Source organism: Manis javanica, chromosome X (genome assembly GCF_040802235.1).
Source record: "Manis javanica isolate MJ-LG chromosome X, MJ_LKY, whole genome shotgun sequence".
NCBI classification, from domain to species: domain Eukaryota; kingdom Metazoa; phylum Chordata; class Mammalia; order Pholidota; family Manidae; genus Manis; species Manis javanica.
In genome coordinates, this window is record NC_133174.1 from 140,896,983 (window position 1) to 140,922,412 (window position 25,430).

The window sequence follows — 25,430 nt, forward strand, 5'->3', positions numbered from 1 at the left end:
TGACAAAGCTAGTAGCATTTTTTCTTTCTTTCAATGTGTGTAATTAACAGATGATGTCAGACAAGAGAAATGTCATTCTGTTTTCTGTATTTGATGAGAATCAAAGCTGGTACCTCACAGAGAATATGCAGCGCTTCCTCCCCAATGCAGATGGAGTGCAACCCCAGGACCCGGAGTTCCAAGTCTCCAACATTATGCACAGTAAGTAAAGCAGCACTCGAGTCCAGTGGATAATGGATGAAGGGAAACTGAAGTCACTAAATTGATGTCCAGATAATAGATTACTTTACATGCCCTGTAAGAGTTGTATTTCATTAAAAAGTGTTACATATTAACATATACAATATTAGATAGATGCATAAATCTGATCATAGAATGCATATTTTTTCTTTTAGAAGACATTAAATATTCCAAGAACTTTATTTTTAAAGGATAAATCAAATAAGACACAGCCTTCCTTTACCTAAACATGCATAATCCATCGTTAATATAAAATGTACTCAATTGGCATATTACACATGAAATCCAAAGGGAACACAATTTTACGTATGTAAAATGATTGCCCTCTAGAGCCATCTAACAGTTAAATTAGTGAGGACAGTGTACATGTTTTTCAAAACCCCAATTTTTTTCTAGCTTTATTAAGGTATAATTAACAATTAAAAATTGTACGTTTAAGGTGTACAATGTGGTCCTCACATGGTCTTTCCTCTATGTGTGTGCATGTCTGTGTACAAATTTCCTCTTCCGAAGAAGACATCAGTCATACAGGGTTAGGGCCCACCCTAATGACATCATGTTAATGAATGACCTGTTTAAAGATCCTGTCTCTCAATGCAGTCATGTTCTAAGGTACCAGGGTTAGAACTTCAACATATGAATGTGGCTGGAAGCACAATTCAGCCAATAACATACATATGTATGTGTATGTGTTTTATATACACACACAAATTTAAATGGTCAAAAATGAGACAAAAATGTTTCAGTCTCACTGCAGGAAAGAGCAAAATGGAATAGCAATGCAATATCAGACTGGCCAAGTTATATGACAAACACTATTAATGAGCTTGTGAGTAAAAGGATATTCTCATACAATGCTAGTGGATAACTAGTACAGTCTTTTTGAAACTAATCTGATTGAAATCATTAAAATAAAAAATATATGCCTTTTGGAGTTTTGGTTCTGGTTCCAATAGAATACCCATGTGTCACTGAATGTGATTAAAAATCCCTAACAGATTGCATGGAGCAGCAGGTAAATTGTGGAAACAAACTAGAAAGATTTAAAGTCATGCAGATTGGAAGTGAAGAACTAAAACTAAATATGACATGATTATCTGCATAGAAAATCTCAAGAATTCTACAAAATGTTACTAGAACTAATAACAGAGTTTACTCTGATTGCAAAATACAAGGTCGGCATACAAAAATCAGTCATGTTTCTGTATTCCAACATCAAACTATTGGAAATCTAAATTACAAAAATAATACCATTTCTAATAGCTCAAAAAATGAAATACTTAGGCATAAAGTCTAAGAAAACATGCAGAATCTGTACACTGAAAATTACACAATACTGATGAAAGAAATTTTAAAAGACCTTAAGTGAGTGGAGAGACATACAATGTTTGGGGATTGGAAGACTCAGTAGAACGAATATGTCAACTATCCCCAAATTGATTATAAATTTAACACAATTCCAATTAAAGCTCCAGCAGGAATTTTTGTTAGGAAAAAGCATATAATAAAATTTATATGGGAAGGTAAAGGAACTAGAATAGCCAGAACAATTTTTTTGGTATCATTAATCTACAATTACATGAAGAACATTATGTTTACTAAGCAACCCCCTTCACCAAGTCCCTCCACAAACCCCATTACAGTCACTGTCCATCAGCATAGTAAGATGCTGTAAAATCACTAGTTGTCTTCTCTGTGTTGCACAGCCATCCCCGTGCCCCCCCTACATTATATGTGCTAATCGTAAAGCCCCCTTTCTTTTTCCCCGCCCTTCTCCCTCCCTTCCCACCCATCCTCCCCAGTCCCTTTCCCTTTGGTAACTGTTAGTCCATTCTTGGGTTCTGTGATTCTGCTGCTGTTTTGTTCCTTCAGTTTTTTTTTCTTATACTCCACATATGAGTGAAATCATTTGGTACTTGTCTTTCTCCGCCTGACTTATTTCATTGAGCATAATACCCTCTAGCTCCATCCATGTTGTTGCAAATGGTAGGATTTGTTTTCTTCTTATGGCTGAATAATATTCCATTGTGTATATGTACCACCTCTTCTTTATCCATTCATCTACTGATGGACACTTAGGTTGCTTCCATTTCTTGGCTACTGTAAATAGTGCTGGGATAAACATAGGGGTGCATCTGTCTTTTTCAAACTGGGCTACTGCATTCTTAGGGTAAATTCCTAGCAGTGGAATTCCTGGGTGATATGGTATTTCTATTTTGAGCATTTTGAGGAACCTCCATACTGCTTTCCACAATGGTTGAACTAATTTACATTCCTACCAGCAGTGTAGGAGGGTTCCCCATTCTCCACAACCTCACCAACATTTGTTGTTGTTTGTCTTTTGGATGGCGGTGATCCTTACTGGTGTGAGGTGATATATCACTGTGGTTTTAATTTATATTTCTCTGATGATTAGGGATGTGGAGCATCTTTTCATGTGCCTGTTGGCCATCTGAATTTCTTCTCTGGAGAACTGTCTGTTCAGCTCCTCTGCCCATTTTTTAATTGGATTATTTGCTTTTTGTTTGTTGAGGTGTGTGAGCTCTTTATATATTTTGGATGTCAAGCTTTTATCTGATCTGTCATTTATGAATATATTCTCCCATACTGTAGGGTACCATTCTGTTCTATTGATGGTATCCTTTGCTGTACAGAAGCTTTTCAGCTTGGTGTAGTCTCAATTTTGCTTTTATTTTCCTTGCCTGGGGAGATATGTTCATGAAGAAGTTGCTAATGTTTATGTCCAAGAGATTTTTGTCTGTGTTTTTCTCTAAGAGTTTTATTGTTTCATGACTTACATTCAGGTCTTTGATCCATTTCGTATTTACTTTTGGGTTAGACAGTGATCCAGTTTCATTATCTTACATGTAGCTGTCCAGTTTATCCAGCACCATCTGTTGAAGAGACTGTCATTTCCCCATTGTATGTCCATGGCTCCTTTATCATATATTAATTGACCACATATATTTGGGTTAATGTCTGGAGTCTCTAATCTGTTCCACTGGTCTGTGGCTCTGTTCTTGGGCTACTACCAAATTGTCTTGATTACTATGGCTTTGTAGTAGAGCTTGAAGTTGGGGAGTGAGTCCCACCCCTTTATTCTTCTTTCTCAGGATTGCTTTGGCTATTCCGGGTCTTTGGTGTTTCCATATGAATTTTTGAACTATTTTTTCCAGTGCGTTGAAGAATGCTGTTGGTAATTTGATAGGGATTGCATTGAATCTGTATATTGCTTTGGGCAGGATGGCCATTTTGACAATATTAATTCTTCCCAGCTAAGAGCATGGGATGAGTTTCCATTTTTTAGTGTCCCCTTTAATTTCTCTTAAGAGTGTCTTGTAGTTTTCAGGGTATAGGTCTTTCACTTCCTTGGTTAGGTTTATTCCTAGGTATTTTATTCTTTTTGATGCAATTGTGAATGTAATTGTTTCCCAGATTTCCCTTTCTATTGGTTGATTGTTAGTGTATAGGAAAGCCACAGGTTTCTGTGTGTTAATTTTGTATCCTGCAACTTTGCTGTATTCTGATATCAGTTCTAGTAGTTTTGGAGTGCAGTCTTCAGGGTTTTTTATGTACAATATCATATCATCTGCAAATAGTGACAGTTTAACTTCTTCTTTACCAATCTGGATTCCTTGTATTTCTTTGTTTTGTCTGATTGCCGTGGCTAGGACCTCCAGTACTATGTTAAATAACAGTGGGGAGAGTGGGCATCCCTGTCTGGTTCCCGATCTCAGAGAAAAAGCTTTAAGCTTCTCGCTGTTCAGTATGATGTTGGCTCTGGGTTTATCATATATGGTCTTTACTATGTTGAGGTACTTGCCCTCTATTCCCATTTTGTTGAGAGTTTTTATCATGAATGGATGTTGAATTTTGTCGAATGCTTTTTCAGCATCTATGGAGATGATCATGTGGTTTTTGTCCTTCTTTTGGTTTATGTGGTGGATGATGTTGATGGATTTTAGAATGTTGTACTGTTCTTGCATCCCTGGGATGAATCCCACTTGGTCGTAGTGTATGATCCTTTTGAGATATTTTTGAATTCAGTTTGCTAATATTTTATTGAGTATTTTCGCATCTACATTCATCAGGGATATTGGTCTGTAATTTTCTTTTTTGGTAAGGTCTTTGCCTAGTTTTGGTATTAGGGTGATGTTGGCTTCATAGAATGAGTTTGGGAGTATTCCCTCCTCTTCTATTTTTTGGAAAACTTTAAGGAGAATGGGCGTTACGTCTTCTCTGTATGTCTGATAAAATTCTGAGGTAAATCCATGTGGCCCGGGGGTTTTGTTCTTGGGTAGTCTTTTGATTACAGCTTCAATTTCTTTGCTTGTAATTGGTTTGTTTAACTTTTGTGTTTCTTCCTTGGTCAGTCTTGGGAGGTTGTATTTTTCTAGGAAGTTGTCCATTTCTTCTAGGTTTTCCAGCTTGTTAGCATATAGGTTTTCGTAGTAGTCTTTAATAATTCTTTGTATTTCTGTGGAGTCTGTCGTGATTTTTTCCATTCTCATTTCTGATTCTGTTGATGTGTGTTGATTCTCTTTTTCTCTTAATAAGTTTGGCTAGAGGCTTGTCTCTTTTGTTTATTTTCTCAAAGAACCAGCTCTGGTTTCATTGATTTTTTCTATTGTTTTATTATTCTCAATTTTATTTATTTCTTCTCTGATCTTTATTTTGTCCCCCCGTCTGCTGGCCTTAGGCCTCATTTGTTCTTCTTTTTCCAGTTTCGATAATTGTGACATTAGACAATTTATTTGGGTTTGTTCTTCCTTCTTTAAATATGCCTGGATTGCTATATACTTTCCTCTTAAGACTGCTTTTGCTGCATCCCACAGAAGTTGGGGCTTTGTGTTGTTGTTGTCATTTGTTTCCATATATTCCTTGATCTCTATTTTAATTTGTTCTTTGATCCATTGATTATTTAGGAGCATGTTGTTAAGCTTCCACATGTTTGTGAATGTTTTTGTTTTCTTTGTTCAATTTATTTCTAGTTTTATAGCTTTGTGGGCTGAAAAGTTGGTTGGTAGAATTTCAATCTTTTTGAATTTACTGAGGCTCTTTTTGTGGCCTAGTATGTGGTCTATTCTGGAGAATGTTCCACTTGCACTTGAGAAGAATGTGTATCCTGTTGCTTTTGGATGTAGAGTTCTATAGATGTCTATTAGGTCCATCTGTTCTAGTGTGTTGTTCAGTGCCTCCGTATCCTTACTTATTTTCTGTCTGGTGGATCTATCCTTTGGGGTGAATGACATGTTGAAGTCTCCTAAAATGAATGCATTGCATTCTATTTCCTCCTTTAGTTCTGTTAGTATTTGTTTCACATATGCTGGTGCTCCTGTGTTGGGTGCATAGATATTTATAATGGTTATATCCTCTTGTTGGACTGAGCCCTTTATCATTATATAATGTCCTTCTTTATCTCTTGTTACTTTCTTTGTTTTGAAGTCTATTTTGTCTGCTATTAGTACTGCATCACCTGCTTTTTTCTCCCTGTTGTTTGCATGAAATATCTTTTTCCATCCCTTGACTTTTAGTCTGTGCATGTCTTTGGGTTTGAGGTGAGTCTCTTGTAAGCAGCATATGGATGGGTCTTGCTTTTTTTGTCCATTCTGTTACTCTATGTTTTTTGATTGGTGCATTCAGTACATTTACATTTAGGGTGACTATTGAAAGATATGTACTTATTGCCATTGCAGGCTTTAGATTCGTGGTTACCAAAGCTTCAAGGTTAGCTTCTTTAGTATCTTACTGCCTAACTTAGCTCGCTTATTGAGCTGTTATATACACTGTCTGGGGATTCTTTATTTCTCTCCCTTCTTATTCCTCCTCCTCCATTCTTTACATGTTGGGTGTTTTATTCTGTGCTCTTTTGTGTTTCCTTTAACTGCTTTTGTGGGTAGTTGATTTTATTTTTTGCCTTTAGTTAGTATTTGGTTGGTCTGCTTTCTTTGCTGTGATTTTATTTTCTCTGGTGAAATCTATTTAGCTTTAGGAGTGCTCCCATCTAGAGCAGTCCCTCTAGAATACCCTGTAGAGGTGGTTTGTGGGAGGCAAATTCCCTCAACTTTTGCTTGTCTGGGAATTGTTTAATCCCTCCTTCATATTTAAATGATAATCATGCTGGATACAGTATCCTTGGTTCAAGGCCCTTCTGTTTCATTGCATTGAATATATCATGCCATTCTCTTCTGGCCTGTAAGGCTTCTGTTGAGAAGTCTGATGACAGCCTGATGGGTTTTCCTTTGTAGGTGACCTTTTTCCTCTCTCTAGCTACCTTTAAAACTCTGTCCTTGTCCTTGATCTTTGCCATTTTAATTATTATGTGTCTTGGTCTTGTCCTCCTTGGGTTCCTTCCATTGGGAGTTCTGTGCACTTCTGTGGTCTGATTGATTATTTCCTCCCCCCGTCTGGGGAAGTTTTCAGCAATTATTTCTTCAAAGACACTTTCTATCCCTTTTTCTCTCTCTTCTTCTGGAACCCCTATAATGCAGATATTGTTCCTTTTGGATTGGTCACACAGTTCTCTTAATATTGTTTCACTCCTGTAGATCCTTTTATCTCTCTCTATGTCAGCTTCTATGCATTCCTGTTCTCTGGTTTCTATTCCATCAATGGCCTCTTGCATCTTATCCATTCTGCTTATAAATCCTTCCAGAGATTGTTTCATTTCTGTAATCTCCCTCCGGACATCATCCCTTAGCTCTTGCATATTTCTCTGCAGCTCCGTTAGCATGTTTATGACCTTACTTTTAAATTCTTTTTCAGGAAGACTTGTTAGGTCCATCTCCTTCTCAGGGGTTGACTCTGTGATTTTGGTCTGTATCAAATTCTTCTGCCTTTTCATGGTGATAGAGATAGTTTGTGGAGCTGGCACTTGTGACGACTGGGAGAACGTCCCCTCTTGCTGGTTTGTGGCCTTCCTCTCCTGGGAGAACAGTGACCCCTAGCGGCTTGTACTGGGCAGGTGCATGAAGATGGGGTGTCTGATTCTTGCCTGGGCTGCTGTCGAGCTGTGCACGGCTGCTGTGGTCGTGGCAGGCCTCAGGCTGCGGATCCGATATGGCGGGGCCGCGCTGGAGGGGGAACGGGCAGGAGGCTGTTTGTCACCATGAGGGGCCTCCATGTTGTGCTGCTCTCAGGGGGTTAGGGTGCCCGGAGTTCCCCAGGATTCCCAGCTGCTGGGCTGAGTGCACTGGGATGCTTCTGTCCAGCTGTGGGGTCCCTGTCCCTTTAAGACTTTCAAAAAGCACTTGCTTTTCTTTGTCCCAGGGGTGCTGGCTGCGGGGACCCACTCACAGGTCTTACTGTCCCATTTCCCTAGTTTCCAGCACCCCACGCACGCACTGTGTCTGCGCTCTGATGCGGATGGCTAGGGCTGGGTGTTTAGCAGTCCTGGGCTCCCTCTCCCTCCCTGCTCCAACTCCTCTCCTCCCACCCGGAGCTGGGGTGTGGGGCGCTCAGGTCCCACTGGGCCTTGGCTTGTATCTTACCCCCTTTGCAAGGCACTGGGTTCTTGCAAGTGTGGATGTGGCCTGCATGTTGTCCTGTGTCTTCTGGTCTCTCTTTTAGGGATAGTTGTATTTGTTGTATTTTTAAAAATATATATGATTTTGGGGGGAGATTTCCACTGCTCTACTCATGCTGCCATCTTGGCTCCTCCCTCACCAGAACAATTTTTGAAAAAGAATAATTAAGTTGGAGAACTCATATTACCTGAGTTGAAGACTTTCTTTAAAGCTACCCAAATCAATCAGCATTGTACTGACAAAGATCAATTGACAAAAATCAATAGGGCAGAAAGAGTCCCACTCACATATGGCTAATTGATTTTTGACAAAGATGGAAATGCAACTCAATGGAGAAAGGATAATCTTTTCGACAAATTGTTTTGAAACAATTGGTCATCCATATACAAAAATATGAACCTTGACCAAAATCTCACACTTAAAGATTAATTCAAAATGGATCATAGGTATAAATGTATAATGTAAAACTATAACCTGGATTTAGGTGAAGCGTTCTCATAAATGACACCAAGATCAAAATCCACAGAAGGAAAACATGTATATATTGGATTTCATCAAAATTAAAACATTTACTCTACCAGTGATACTGTTAAGGAGAATGGAAAGACAAGCCACAGATGGGTAGAAAATATTTGCAAACTATATATTTGAACTCTCAGACTCAGCAGTAAGAAAACAAACAAAGCCTTAGAGGCAAAAGATTTAAACAGACACACGTCACCAAAGAAGATGTATGGAAGGCAAATGAGTATGTGAAAAAATGCTCACCATCACTAGCCATTAAGGAAATGGATGTTAAAACCACACTGAGGCATCTCTAATGCCTATTTTAATAGCTGAAATAAAACAAAATGGACAATATTTCACCAGTAAGAGTTCAGAGCCTCAGTCTGGTAGGCAGTTTGGCAGTTTCATACAAAGTTAAACATATATTTACCATATGACCCAGCAATCCCACTCCTGGACATATATACAGATATATGTAGAGAGTGATAATGTTTTTCAAGACAGTATAATATGTTGTAATCATTCTGGTTTAGGGGTCCTTCCTCAGTGTTTCTATCACTTTATTCTCACTTTGTTTCCAGAACAAAAGAATGTAAGCTGTACCACAAAAGAACGCAGCAATATGAGGCTAGAGAAGAAGCATTAAATGTTCTATCTTTTTCAAATCTAACTGGGTCATCTCTCTCAGGAATGGAGAGTTTAGCCCACCTGCATGGAATTTATTTGTACTATCTTGTATTTCCTATTTTTTTGTCAATTTTTCATTTTTTTTCTCCCTTGCTGCTTTTTAAAAATTCCACCTTTTCCCCTTACTATTTGGAAGTTAGACACACTTGTTTTCCCACTTGGGGGGGATTACCCTTGAAATTTTACCATTCATAGTCTGTTGTTGTTTGGTTTGGTTTCCAGCATTAAGATATAATTGACATATAGCATTGTGTAAGTTTAGGTAGGTATACTTAAATATTGCAAAATGTTCACTACCATAGTGTTAGATAACAGCTCCGCATCAGGTCATATAATTACCATTTCTTTTCTGTGGTGAGGACATTTCAGATCTATTCTCTTATCAACTTTCAAGTATATTATTCAGTAGTGTTAACTGTAGTCACCATGCTATACATTAGATCCCCAGAACTTATTCACCTTATAACTGGAAGTTTGTATGTACAATTTGATCAACATGTTGCCATTTCCCCCCCTCCCCCAGCCCCTGGTAACCATCATTCTACTCTGATGGTTTCTACGAGCTCACCTCTTTTAGATTACATAGAAGTGGAATCATATAGTATTTTCTCTGACTTCTTTTACTGATGATCACATTTCCCTAATGATTAGTGACGTTGAGCCAATTTTCATGTAACTATTGACCATTTGTATGTCTTCTTTGGAAAAATGTCTATCACTTCCTCTGCTTATTTTTTAAATCAGGTGTTTTTTTTTTGTTATTGACTTGCATGAGTTTTTTATGTTTTGTGGTTCCATACGAATAGTCACGTTTTCCATCAGCATTTAGCAAACAGTTAATTCTTCCTGCTACTGGTACGAAATGCTGCCTTTATCATACATTAAATTTCCATTTATACCTGTGTCTGTTTCTGGACTCTATACCCTACTGGACATACTCATCTATACCTGCATTAAGATCACACTTGTAATTACAATAGCCTTATCATATCTTTTAATACTTTGTAGGACAAGATACTTTGATTCTCGATTAGTTGCACTAAGCTGGTGTCTGAACACTGCCTAGTGAATTTGTGGACCACCATCTCACAGAGCAGACAAATGTTTATTGAGTGGATGGATGGATAGATGTATGGGGGAGGCTTTCAGAAACAATTCCCTTAGTAGACTGAATGTTACTTTTACTTAGCTTTTTATTTAGAAATAATTTCAAACTTACAGAAATGCCACAAGAATAGTACCAAGAACTCCCATATGCCCTTTACCCAGATTCACTAATTTTTAACATTTTGCTACATTTGCTTTATCATTCTCTTTTCTCTTACATACTTTGATTACTTATTCTCCATTTAAGAATAGGTTGTAGACATCATACCCCTTTATCTCTTAATACTTCATTGTGTATTTCCTATGAATAAAAATATTCTTACATAACCAAAGTGGAGTTATGAAATCAAAGAATTAATATTGCTACAATACATTTATCTAATTGGCAGCCAATATTCCAATTATATCAATCAATGCTATATTTTGTAGCATTTTATCCCTCCAGTTGAGGGTCCAGTCTGAGATCCTGCACTGGGTCTAGTTGTCCTGCTTCTTTATAATCTGTTTCCTTGAATGTAGAACATTAGTAGCTGTTGGTTAAGGGCCTTTTGTTCTGGTTTCTCCTCTGTGTAGTTACTATTTTTCCTCTTGCAGCTAATAAGCATTTACAGGGAGATATTTTGGGACCATGCAAATGCCCTGCTTGTCATTAAACTATATAGCATCCAAATCCATTCTTTACCGTGATATTCCATGACTCTCCTCACTTTGGGACTGGGACCTAACTGATCAAGTATTAACAATCTACTTTGGAAGGTATAATGCTGTCTCTTCTTGGGAATAACGTAATGTGTATAACAATCATTTCTAATCATATTATGACAATCCAAAATAATATATCTGGGTGCTGCTAAAACCTCTTGTTTCCCATTTCTTTTGCAGGCATCAATGGCTATGTTTTTGATAGCTTGCAGCTGTCAGTTTGTTTGCATGAGGTGGCATACTGGTACATTCTAAGTGCTGGGGCACAAACTGACTTCCTCTCTGTCTTCTTCTCTGGATATACCTTCAAACACAAAATGGTCTATGAAGACACACTTACCCTATTCCCTTTCTCAGGAGAAACTGTCTTCATGTCAATGGAAAACCCAGGTTAGGTATTTGTATTTTTCTTTTACTAACAACAGTTATTATTTCAGTAGGCATTCATATGCTCTTTTGCCCACTAGCTCACAATTGGGCAGATACTAAATGGTTCGAGTGATTTTTGTAATTGCAAAGTATTTTAATGGCAGTACTACATCATATATTTAACTTAAAAGCCTTTGCTTTAAAAAGTGCCTTCATTTGCCATGGGCCACACGTAGTAATCTCCCTTTGCACACATACCTTTGGGCTGAATGTGATGAATGCCAGTTTCTCATCTTCCCCTTCCCTTGATAAGCACTGCAAGGCTTTTGGGAGTACCAGCCCTGTGGCGAGGAGGAACACTGACCTGGCTGAAATCCAACGCAGGCTGTTGCTCCATTCGTACAGCTTAGTAACAACTATGGGCCACTCCATGCTCCTGGTCCAGGCCACCCCCACCAGCTGCAGGGGGAAGCATATAAAACTACCCTCAGATTGCAGTTCTCATTTTACATTTATGGGTTTTCTGGAGAAAAATACCCATCGGGAAATTTCTGGGGAATAAAAATCAATCCCATCATATATGAACATATATTCACCTTCATACCCAGGAACTTATCTTACTACAAGGGATGTGTTTTTGTGGGGAGTGAAAAAGAACTCCATAGAACTCCAGTAGCACCTCTGAACGTATCTTATTTATGTTTATGTCTTTGTTTTTCTGTTTTCCAACTAAGTTGCAAGCTCTCTGAGGACAGAGACCTTGTTTATCTTGTTTGTCACTGCATCTCCAATGTTTATAGTGCCTGGCTTATAATAGGTACTTAGTAAATATTTTTTCAACAAATGAATGAACTAAATGTGTGCAAAACTGATTATAAAATGATAGGTATAATATGGTTGTAATTGCCTAAACCAAAGAGAGAAAATTGTGTGCGTGTGTATGCGCACAGAAAAAAATATTTAAAATACAAATATTTTGAGAAGCTTTTAAATGACTTTGGTGACCACTTAAATTCTAAAGACAAATTAAAACTCTGCTTTTTGTGTTTTGAGGGAAAAATTTTTAAAGTAATATCATTTATTACAAAGCTTAAGCTAAATAAAGCCCTTAGAGATTTCCTGTGTTTGCTGTGATAAAGTGATTCCTTTTACTTGTTCATTTTATTCAGGTAAAATTCACATAACATAAAATTTATTATTTTGACCATTTAAAGTATACAATTCAGTGGCAACCATCGCTACTATCTAATTCCAGAATATTTTCATCAGTCCAAAAAGAAACCATTTACCATTAAGAAGTCACTCCCTATTCCCCACTCCCCTAACTCCTGGCAAACACTATGGATTTGCATCTGTGGGCTATTTCATATAAATAGAACAACATTTGCCCTTTTGTGTCTGGCATGCTTCCAAGGCTCATCCATTGAAGTTTGTTGTAGCATGTGTCAGTACATGATTCTTTTTAGACTATACGGTTCACTTTACACTCTGCTTTAGCCACATACCACCACAAAAGAAAACACTATGGTGGTACTCATATTGCAATATATAAATATATTAAGCCAACACATTGTACATTTAAAGCTAGAAAATGATATCTGTCAATCAAATCACAATTAAGGAAAAGAAACTATAGTCAGCAGGTCACCCCTTTTTGGTAAATAAAATTTATTTGAACACACACAAAAGAATATAGTTAATTCCAGCCCAGACTGGAATAGGAGGAAACATGGGTCCAGGAAGTCAGTCTCTAAGCAGAAAAGAATATGTTTTATGATGGAACTCTTGAAAAAGACAGGATAACTAAAGGGAAAATATTATAAGAAGAATAGGAAAACAATTAGAAGGTCCAGTTAAACAATTTATAAAAATAAGAACTGTAATCCTATTTGGTTGCACAGTGAACATTATATAGTCCTAATAATGTGATTTCACTAAAAGTAGGGACATGGCTATATCATAAATTTGGGGATTGGAAGCCCAATTATATAGGGGTTGAAAAAACCCTGAAACTTAGTATTTGCAGACAATTTGATTGCATGCATAGAAAATCTTATGGGAATATATAAAATAACTGTCAAATCTTATAAGTGAATTTAGCAAGATTGTAAGATACAAGGTCCAGTTATCAACTTGGGACTTTTTTTCACCCTCCTTCAGGATAAGTACCTGGCTCCTGGTTCCCATGTTGTAGAAAGCATTATCTAATTACTTTCCAGGAATGGCTGCATTAGAGGTAGATTTTCTGAATCCTTTATGTTAGAAAATATCTTTATTCTAATTTCCCATTTGGCTGATTATTTGGTTGCACATAGAGTACAGTGTGCATCAATTCCAAAATGGAAAGGAAATAGCAACCTTTCCATGGGCAGAGAAACCATTATCTGACAGGGCTCTGTGGAGATATACTTTGGGGAAAGTTTTCCCTTTGAGGAAAGGGAAAATTAAGATTCTGCTTGCAAATATCGTGTGAGATAATGAGGCTCTTGAGGTACCTTATGGGCAGCTTGGTAAAGGTGTCATTTTTTCACATATGCTTATGAATCTACTTTACTGCTATGAAATTCCTTCATTTGAATAATCCTGTCCATAGTGGAAATTAATATTGCTAGCACTATGATGAAATTTTACATTATGGGTATCCTTAACCTAAGTCCTGCTCCTCTGTGCTTACTCATCTTGCAAATTGATGACAGTGGGTGCTGGGCATTGTGTTATATGATTTGAATGCATTATATGATGGGGTAGATACTATTAACCTCATTTACAAATTAGAAAACTGGAGCTCAGAGAGCTCAACCAACTTGCTCAAAGTCACACAGCTGGTAAATGGTAGAGCTAGGATTTGAACCCAGGTAATCTAACTCTAGAACCTGTGCCATTAGGTTATTTAGCAATAACAGCTAACCTATATAAACTGCCCTGAATTAAGTTACTGTCATCATCAAAGAGTTCTGTGTGACTAGTAAGACTCTCTGCTATTGTGCATATTAATTGTATTTCTCCCTTTTTATCCCATTATCTGTTTACTTTTAATCACAGCCCTTTATTGTGGTTACAAACAGATATACCATAACAGCAGCAATTCAAAACTCACTTTTACTCCCATTGCTGGGCTACTGTTACAGGTGTCAGGGATTTGGCCCAATGACCTGCCTAGTATTTTTTCATTTACCTGGGAATGGAAGAGAGCCTCTAACACAGAACTTGCCTGGGACCTGGGTCATGAGTAACCAGAATCTTATTCTTCCTCATCTCCAGGTCTGTGGGTTCTGGGGTGCCACAACTCGGACTTTCGGAACAGAGGCATGACAGCCTTACTGAAGGTTTCTAGTTGTGACAGGAACACTGGTGATTATTATGAGGACACATATGAAGATATTCCAACCTCTCTGCTGGATGAAAACAATGCCATTGAACCTAGAAGCTTCTCTCAGAATTCAAAACACCCTGACACTAGGCAAAAGCAATTAAAAGCCACCACGACTCCAGAAAATGACATACAGAAGATTGACCCTCAGTCTGGAGAGAAAACACAGCTGCTTAAAGTACAAAGTGTCTCCTCTAGTGGTTTGCTGATGCTCTTGGAACAGAATTCTACTCCACATGGATTATCCTTATCTGATCTGCAAGCCACATATAAGGCTGACAATCCTTTACCTGGAGCAATAGAACGAAACAAGACCCCATCTGAAGTGGCACGCTTTAGACTAGAGCTCCGTCACGGTGAGGACGGAGTATTTACTCCTGAGCCAGAGGTGCAACTAAGATTAAATGAGAATCTGGGGACAACTATAACAGTAGAGTTGAATAAACTTGATTTAAAATTTTCTAGTTCATCAAACAATCTGACAATTCCATCAGACAAGATTGCAGCAGGTACTGAAAAGATGATAGGTTCCTTAGGACCCTCAAATATGGCGGCTCATTTTAGTAGCCAGTTAGGCATCACTGTATTTGACAAGAATTCATCTAATCTTATTGGGTCTGGTGTACCTTTGGGTTCAAGTAAAGGGGATAATGATTCCAAGTTGTTAGATGCAGCTTTAATGAATAGTCAGGAAATCTCACTGGGAGAAAATGTGTTATCAGTGGAGAGTGATAGGTTATTTAAAGAGGAAAGAGTTCATGGGTCTGTTTCATCAACCAAAGATAATGCTTTATTCAAAGTTAATATCTCTTTGGTAAAGACAAACAAGGCACCAATTAACTCAACAACTAATAGCAAGACTTACACTGATGGCCCAACATTATTGATTGAGACCAGTACATCAGTCTGGCAAGATTTTGTATTAGAAAGTAATACTGAGATTGAAGAAATGACTTCTTTGATTTCCAATGAAACATTTGTGGACAGTACTACAGCTCTGGGGCTTAATCATGTATCAAATAAAACTACTTCATCAAAAAATATGGAAATGGTCCGCCAAAAAGAAATGGGTGCAGAAAATCCAGATATATCATTCTTCAAGATGCTATTCTTGCCAGATTCAGAAAAATACATAAAAAAGACCTATGACAAAAACTCCTTAAGCTCTGGGCAAAGGTCCAATCCAAAGCAAGTAACACCTTTAGGATCAGAAAAATCTGTGAAAAATGAGAATTTCTTGTCAGAGATGAGTAAGGTGGTAGTAGGAGAGGATGAATTTACAAAGGGCACAGGACTCAAAAAGATGATTTTTCCAAACAGCAAGAGCATATTTCTTACTGATTTGGCTAATGTCCAAGAAAATCACACACACAGTCAAGAAAAAATATCCCAGGAAGAAATAGAAAGGAAGGAAAAATTAATCCGAGAGACTGTAGTTTTGCCTCAGGTGTATACAGTGACTGGCACTAAGAATTTCCTGAAAAACCTTTTCTTACTAACCACTAAGCAATATGTAGAAGGTTTAGATGAAGGAACATATACTCCGATACTTCAAGATACCAGATCATTAAATAATTCAGCAAACCAAAAAGGGGCTGGAAGGTTGTACTCTCAAAAGCTATCAAAACTGATCTCAAAACGCCACCAGAGGGACATAACCCTTCCTACTCTTCAGCCAGAGGAAGACAAAATTGACTATGATGATATCTTCTCATATGAAACAAAGAGAGAAGATTTTGACATTTATGGCGAGGATGAAAATCAGAAACCCCGCAGTTTTCAAAAGAGAACACGACACTATTTTATTGCTGCCGTGGAGCGGCTCTGGGACTATGGGCGGAGTAGCCCCCCTCCCGCACTGAGAAACAGGTATGGGTACATTGTTTATTCTGTGATCTTTGACTTTACCAGGTGCCCAAACAAGAGAAAAGGCACAGCCAATCTGCAGGCAGATGGCAAAGATGTTTCCAGGCAGAAGGAACAGGAAATGCAAAAGCTCTGAAAATGGAACACGTTTAGCGTATTTGAGGAACAAAAAAGGACCAGCATGACTGGAGTACAGGGAAGAACAGGGTCGGGGTGGGTTGTGGCACATGAGGTGGTAGAGATAATATAGGTCCTAGAGGAAGGGGACTGACAATTACTCATTGTCACTTTCCCACCTTGCTTTCTACCTCAAGTGAGCCCTTATTCCTGCATGACAACCACAGGATATTTCTCCAGCCCAGCTTTCCCACTCTCCTAGAGCTCTGTCTTCCATTCTCTGCTTGCTCCTTAGATCTCGAACACATTTTGCTCATTCACCCACACCCCTTCTCACTCTTAGCTGATGCTGTACAGTGAACCTCCACAGACTACCAGTCCTACATTTATCAACATCTGTACCCATATACTGTCTTCATGCTTATGACAATAAATGGGCTGTCTGTGCTCCTAAGGCCAGTCTCTCTATTTTTACAGTTGATCCCATCCACGTCAGTTTCTCCCTCTCCACTGTTAATCTCACCAGCATCAATGCTGTTGTTTCTCCTCTTAAAACATTTTCAGAAAAGATTTTCAAATTATCTTCTGTACTTATTGTCTTTACTTCTTTTCATTCTTTCTTTAAGACACTCCAGAGAGGCTTTTATCTCCATTATTCCATAAAAATTACATTTTCAAGGTCACTGATGATCTTTGCTAATTCTCAATCCTCATCTCAGTTGAACCTTCAGTGGTATTTGATAGTTGGTTACCCCGTCCTTCATACATTTTCTCACGTGGTCTCTGGTGCCATTTTCTCTTCATTTTTCTACTAAACTCGCTGTCAGTCTTTCTCTTTCAACTTTGCTGATTCTTCATCTCTCTAGCCTTTAAATGTTAGAGCGCTCTGGGTATTAATCCTCAGCAATATCCTCTTTTCTGTTTATGCTCATTCTTGTGATGATCTCAACTACCTCATGGTTTTAGGTATTATCTATGCAGACAATTTCCAGCTATGTATCTCTGTCTCAGATCTCTCCCTTGAACTTGAGGCTCACATATCAACTCCCTACCTTAACATGTACAAAAGTAAACTATTAATTTCTACCCCTTCCCAAAACCTGCTGTTTTACCACCTTCTCCATGGCAGTCAATGACCGTTCCTTCCTTTCCGCTACTCAGACTCCAAACCTTGAAGTTATTGCTAACTCCCCTTTTTTCCTGACAGCCACATCTCATCCATGCAAGAATCCTGTTGGCTATAACTTCAAAAAGTAGTCAGAATTTGATTATAGACAGAGTATTAGATAAGATGAAAATGTACTGAAATGGGAAATTGGAGATGGTTGACTAGGAAGAAATGACAGGTTAAAAAACAAGAGAAGACATTTAATAAAATGTTACTCTATATGCCGTAAAGTTTTTAATTTTTAAAAGTGTTATTTGTTTATATTTTCAAACTTTCTACAATGCATAGGTACTGCTTCTATAATAACAAAAATGTATTAAAATAATAAAATCAATCTATATATACACACACAGACACACACAATCCAGCTACTTCTCTCTACTTCAGTGGCTACCATCCTGATCTAAACCATCATCACGTCTCAGCCAAATTATTGTAACAGCTTCTTAACTGGCCTTCCAGCTTCTAGCCTCACCCTCATACAGTTTTTTCCCAACATTAACAGCTAAAATAATATTTCAAATTGCAATTATGATTATTGTTCTCAGCTCCAAACCCTCCAATGGATTTTCATCTCACCCTGAGTGAATTTCAAAGCTGTCACCATGGCCTTCAAGTCTCTATCAGATTTGACCCTCTGAAATCTCTCTGCCCTCATCTCCAGCATCATTTCCCGCTCACTCTGCTTTAGCCATGCTGGCATCATTGCTCTTCCTCAAATGGAACAAGTCTGCACTATCTCTAGGCCTCCTGCACTTTCTGTTCTCTGCTTGGAATTCTCTTTCCTTGATATCCTAATGTTAGTTCTCTGACTTCCTTCAGGTTACTTCTCAAATTTCATTTCATGCTTTCCCTAGCACCTGAAATATTATTCATTTTTTGTTTATCATCTATCTTCCCCAACAAGAAGGTAAGCTCACTGAGAGCATGAACTGTGAAGGTGTGTTCGGTGGTTTATCTCCAGAACCCTGAACAGTACTTGGCATGTGATAGAAGCAAAAATATCTGTTGTATGAATTAGTAAATGATGGATGTAGGGAGGTGAAAACAGGTCTTTCATGTATGTCCAAACTCCAGGGATTACCAATTAAATGGAGTTGTGTAACACAGTTTCCACGAGCAAGAGTGGAGACCAGGAGACCAGTTAGGATGGGTGGGAAGAGAGGGACAAGAGGGAAAATGGGGCATTACAATTAGCAGACATAATGTAGGGGGAGCATGGGGAGGGCTGTACAACAAAGAGAAGACAAATCCTACCAATTGCAACAACATGGATGGAGCTGGAGTATATTATTCTCAGTGAACTAAGCCAGGTGGAGAAAGACAAATACCAAATGATTTCCCTCATTTGTGGACTATAATAATGAAGCAAAACTGAAGGAACAAAACAGCAGCAGACTCACAGACTCCAAGAAGGGACAAGCAGTTACCAAAGGGGGTGGGTGGGGAGGGAGGGAGAAGGGGATTGAAGGGCATTATGATTGGCACACATGGTATGGGAGTGTCACAGGGAACACACTGTAGCACAGAGAAGACAAGTAGTGACTCTGTGGCATCTTACTATGATGATGGACAATGACTTCAATGGGGTAATGGGCAGAGACTTGATAATATGGGTGAATGTAGTAACCACAATGTTTTTCATGTGAAACCTTTATAAGAATGTATATCAATGATAACTTAATTAAAAGCAAAAGAAATTTAGCTGCAATCTCAACACAGCAGCATTCATGCCAATTTCTGGTTGGAAAGGTGACAACATGCTGGAACTGAGTACTAAGATGTCTTGGTTCAAGGGATGAAAAGTCACCCATAAAGATGGCAATGCCAGTAGAACCACATTACCTGAAGCTCTGGATTGCATCCTGCCACCAATTTATCCATCTATAAATCCTTGAGTCTGCTCCTTCAAGGTGTTTAAATCGATAGTATTGTTACTCTCCTGGGCTGCATGGAGATTGTTGTTCTCAAACTTGGCATGGTGGTCATATCTTTGCTCCAACTAACATTACAACTGAAGTCAATACTTTCTTGGTGGCCATTGCTGAAATGTCTTAAGGGCTGAAAGAACAAAGACTTTCTAAGTTCTCTGTCAAAAGACTGGGAGGGCCATGCTTGAGAAACCAGACCAGCTGAGTGGCACCAAAATTGCAAACAGCCCTGACAAAGTATAAAACGATTGAATTGAGGTGATCAACCCTTCACCCTTTCTGCCTAACAGAAGGGGGCATGATCTCTGTAAGAAAATAACATCAAAAACCAACATAGCTTTTTAAAAATCATTAATCTACAATTACATGAAGAACATTATGTTTACTAGGCTCTCCCCTTCACCAAGTCCCCCCCACAAACCCCATTACAGTCACTGTCCATCAGCATAGTAAGATGCTGTAGAGCCACTACTTGTCTTCTCTGTATTGCACAGCTCGCCCCGTGCCCCCCCCCACACTATACATACATGCTAATCGTAATGCCCCCTTTCCCTTTTCCTGCCCTTATCCCTCCCTTCCACCCATCCTCCCCAGTCCCTTTCCCTTTGGTAACTGTCAGTCCATTCTTGGGTTCTGTGATTCTGCTGCTGCTTTGTTCCTTCAGTTTTTCTTTGTTCTTATACTCCACAGATGAGTGAAATCATTTGGTATTTGTTTTTCTCCACCTGGCTTATTTCACTGAGCATAATACCCTTTAGCTCCATCCATGTTGTTGCAAATGGTAGGATTTATTTTCTTCTTATGGCTGAATAATATTCCATTGTGTATATGTGCCACATCTTCTTCATCCATTCATCAACTGATGGACACTTAGGTTGCTTCCATTTCTTGGCTATTGTAAATAGTGCAGCGATAAACATAGGGGTGCATCTGTCTTTTTCAAACTGGGCTGCTCCATTCTTAGGGTAAATTCCTAAAAGTGGAATTTCTGGGTCAAATGGTATTTCTATTTTGAGCTTTTTGAGGAACCTCTATACTGCTTTCCATAGTGGTTGAACTAATTTACATTCCCACCAGCAGTGTAGGAGGGCTCCCCTTTCTCCACAACCTTGCCAACATGTGTTGTTGTTTGTCTTTTGGATGGTGGCCATCCTTACTGGTGTGAAGTGATATCTCATTGTGGTTTTAATTTGCATTTCTCTGATAACTAGTGATGTGGAGCATCTTCTCATGTGTCTGTTGGCCATCTGAATTTCTTCTTTGGAGAACTGTCTGTTCATTTCCTCTGCCCATTTTTTAATTGGATTATTTGCTTTTTGTTTGTTGAGGTGCATGAGCTCTTTAGATATTTTGGATGTCAAGCCTTTATCGGATCTGTCATTTATGAATATATTCTCCCATACTGTAGGGTACCTTTTTGTTCTATTGATGTTATCCTTTGCTGTACAGAAGCTTTACAGCTTGATATAGTCACACTTGTTCATTTTTGCTTTTGTTTTCCTTGCCCAGGGAGATATGTTCATGAAGAAGTCACTCATGTTTACGTCCAAGAGATTTTTGCCTATGTTTTTTCTAAGAGTTTTATGGTTTCATGACTTACATTCAAGTCTTTGATCCATTTTGAATTTAGTTTTGTGTATGGGGTTAGACAGTGATCCAGTTTCATTCTCTTACATGTAGCTGTCCAGTTTTGCCAGCACCATCTGTTGAAGAGACTGTCATTTCCCCATTGTATGTTCATGGCTCCTGTATCGTATATTACTTGACCGTATATGTTTGGGTTAATGTCTGGAGTCTATTCTGTTCCACTGGTCTGTGGGTCTATTCTTGTGCCAGCACCAAATTGTCTTGATTACTGTGGCTTTGTAGTAGAGCTTGAAGTTGGGGAGTGAGATACCCCCCCTCCACTTTATTCTTCCTTCTCAGGATTGCTTTGGCTATTCGGGGTCTTTGGTGTTTCCATATGAATTTGGACAAAAAGCACATGATCATCTCCATAGATGCTGAAAAAACATTCAACAAAATTCAACATCCATTCATGATAAAACCTCTCAGAAAAATGGGTATAGAGGGCATGTACCTCAACATAATAAAGGCCATATATGATAAACCCACAGCCAACATAATACTGAACAGCAAGAAGCTGAAAGCTTTTCCTCTGAGATCGGGAACAAGACAGGGATGCCCACTCTCCCCACTGTTATTTAACATAGTACTGGAGGTTCTAGCCATGGCAATCAGACAAAACAAAGAAATACAAGGAATCCAGATTGGTAAAGAAGAAGTTAAAATGTCACTATTTGCAGATGATATGATATTGTACATTAAAAAATCCTAAAGACTCCACTCCAAAACCACTAGAACTGATATTGTAATACAGCAAAGTTGCAGGATACAAAATTAAGACACACCATAGCTTTTTATACACAATAACCAGTATGCAGTAAAGAATTACAAGAGTGAGAAGAGTCAGGAAAATGTAATTGATAATCATGAAAAAGCAGATATTAGAATCAAACCACAGATTATCCAGCTATGGGAATTAGCATGCAGGGATGTTAATATAATTTTTATAAATATTTAAAGAAAATAGAGAAAAGATTGACAGTATTGATGAAAAGTGGAGAATTTCAATTAGAAATTGCAATCTATTTTTAAAAATCAAATGGTTATTCTAGGATTGGACAATACATTAAAATTAAAAACTTGTTGGATGAGTATAATTTCAGACTAAACATCAAAGAAGGCAGGATTAGTGTCATGAATATATATATAACCTAAGCACAGAAACAGAAAAGAACATAAAGAAGAGAATAGAGTATAAGAGACAGGTGAAATACTCTTAAATGATATGGCATAAGTATAATTTGAGTCTTTGGAGCAGAGCACACAGAAAATAGGATAGAAAAAGAATTGAAGAAGCTGGTCTGAAGGTAGTGAGTTAATTCAATTGATTGTTCACAGTCAGTTACAGATCGAACTACTTGTTCTACTCTTTCCCCCTTTCTCACTACTGTACTTGACTAGAAAAAAAAGAATTGAAGAGATAATGTCTAAGCATTTTCCAAAATTGATGAAACATGCCAAGTTACAGATTCAAGAAGCTAAGTATACCCAAAGCAAGATAAATATAAAGAAAATGGTACATAGGCAAATAAAAATAAAACTTAAGAAAACCAAGGATAAAGAGAAAATATCAAACACCAGAGAGAGAAAATATTCATTACCTCCAAAGGAACAACAATAATACTGATAGCTAACTTTTTAATGGAAACTACTAAAACAACACTGTCCAAAGAGCTCTCTGTGGTGATAAATATGTTCTAGATCTTCACTGTCTTATATTGTTGCCACTAGTAATATGTAACTGTTGAGTACTTGAAATGTAGCTAGAATGATTGAAGCACTACAGTTTAATTAATTAAAATTTATATAGTCATACATGGTCAGTGGCTACTGTATTGGATAACACAATACTAGAAGACAATGGAATGATATCTTTAAAATGAGAAATATTGGAAGAAAAAAATGCTAACCTAGAATTCTAAACCCAGAGAAAATGTTTCAAAATGAAGCTGAAATAAAGATGTTTTCAGAAAAGCAAAAGCTGAGAGGTTTTGTCACAACAGACCATTGCTACAAGAAATACTGAAGGCAGTTCTTCAGTATAAAGGGAAAAAAATTACACAATCACAGGAAGGAATGAAGAACAACAGAAGGAATGAATATGTGGATATATGAAAAACAATATTCACTATTTAAATCAAGAATAGTGACACTATCTTATGAGAATTTACAACATAGTATAAGTAAAATATGAGACAATAATGATACAAAGGGGGTTCTCAAGATGGCGGCATGAGTAGGGTGGTGGAAATCTCCTCCCAAAACCATATATACTTTGAAAATACAGCAAATACAACTATTCCTAAAAGAGTGACCAGAAGATACAGTACACCAGCCAGGCTACGTCTACATCTGTGAGTACCGAACATCTCATGGAAAAGGGTAAGATACAAAGCCGTGACCTGGTGGGACCTGAGCACTCCCCCAACCCCAGCTCACAGGCAGGAGGAAGGGAATCAGAGTGGGGGGGGAGTGGAAGCGCAGGACTGCTAAGTAACCAGAACTTCAGGTGCCCTAACCCCTGGTTGGCAATGCAGTACTGAAGATCCTCACAGTGATAAGCAGCCTGCCATTCCTTCCCCCTGCCAGCACTGCAAGCAAACCGCTGACCCGCCACAGCTGTGGAGCAGCCCCGCCCACAGGAACCACACAGAGGCTTCTCCTAGCATGCGGCTAACTGGGCCAGACTCAGAGGCTGCCCCCTGCCCGCAGTCAACTAACACAGACAGCAGAGACTGGTGCAGAGTCCAGAAGGCACAAAGGGACTTTATTTTCTTGGTGAACATGTGCTGCTGGCCTGCAAACCCTGCCAGTGCCCTAGGCCATACCGAGGGCTGCCCTGCCCATGGCAGCTCAGGGGATCAACCCAGAGACTTCCCCTCGAGCGTGGCTGACTGGCACAGGCAGAGGAAGCTGGTGCGGAGTCTGGAAAGCACATAGGAGCTCTATTCTCGCAGTGAACACATGCTGGTCACCTGCAACCACTGACAGAGATCTAGGCCAACCCAAGGGCCGCCCCATCCACGGCAGCTCAGGGGATCAACCCAGAGGCTGCTTTCTGTATGTGGCTGCCTGGCACAGGAAGCAGAGTCTGGCACAGAGTCCCCAAAACACAAAGGGGCACTGTTCTTGTGGGAGAACACACACCGCTCGCCTGCAACACCTGCCAGTGCCCTAGGCCATCCCGAGGGCCGCTCCACTCAGCAGCTCAGGGGATTAAACCAGAGGCTGCTCCCTGTGTCCGAGGGACCAGTACAGGCAGTGGGGAAGGGCAAGGCAACCAGCAAGCAAGAAGGGACTTTGTTCTCCCAGCTGACACATGCGTCACTCACTGGCGATCACTTCCATCGCCATGAAAAGGCTGAAGAACCTTGTTCAGTACAAAATCCCTCAAACACCAGAGAGAGGGCCTGGTGAGACAGAATCACCAATCTTCCTGAAAAAGAATTCAAAATAAAGGTCATAACCATGCTGATGGACCTGCAGAGAAATATTCAAGAGCTAAGGGATGAACTCCAGAGGGAGATAACAGAAATGAAACAAACAATGGAAGGATTTAAGAGCAGACTGGATAATGTGGAAGAGACTGTTAATGGAATACAAATCAGAGAACAGGAATACAGAGAAGCTGAGGCAGAGAGAGAGAAACAGATCTCTACGAATGAAAGAATATTAACAGAACTGTGTGACCAATCCAAACAGAACAATATTCACATATATGGGTACCAGAAGAAGAAGAAGAGAGAAAAAGGGATAGAAAGTGCCTTTGAAGAAATAATTGCTGAAAACTTCCCCAAGCTGGGGAAGGAAATAGTCTTTCAGACCATGGAAGCACACAGATCTCCCAACACAAGGGACCCAAGGAGGACAACACCAAGACATATAATAATTAAAATGGCAAAGATCAAAGACAAGGACAGGGTATTAAAAGCAGCCAGAGAGAGAAAAAAGTTCACCTACAAAGGAAAACTCATCAGCTATCATCAGACTTTTCAGCAGAAACCTTACAGGCCATAAGAGAATGGCATGATATATTCAATGCAATGAAACAGAAGGGCCTTAAACCAAGAATACTGTTTCCAGCAAGATGATCATTTAAATTTGAAGGAGAGATTAAACAATTCCCAGATAAGCAAAAGTTGACGGAATTTACCTCCCACAAACCATCTGTACAGTGTATTATAAAGGGACTGCTCTTGATGGAGGTGTTCCTA

General features: G+C 38.8%; 1 protein-coding gene across 3 annotated transcripts in view; it reads left to right on the top strand.

Annotated features, from left to right (window-relative positions):
- Positions 1-25,430, top strand: part of F8 (coagulation factor VIII) — a 129,485-nt gene that overhangs the window by 55,634 nt on the left and 48,421 nt on the right. For 2 of the 3 annotated variants that reach the window (XM_017650949.3, XM_037025054.2), the window contains 3 exons: positions 51-201; positions 10,950-11,159; positions 14,400-16,377. In XM_017650949.3, the coding sequence (XP_017506438.3) occupies positions 51-201; positions 10,950-11,159; positions 14,400-16,377 (2,339 nt within the window). The remainder of the gene's footprint in view (positions 1-50; positions 202-10,949; positions 11,160-14,399; positions 16,378-25,430) is intronic. The other variant, XM_017650950.3, reaches the window with a different exon arrangement.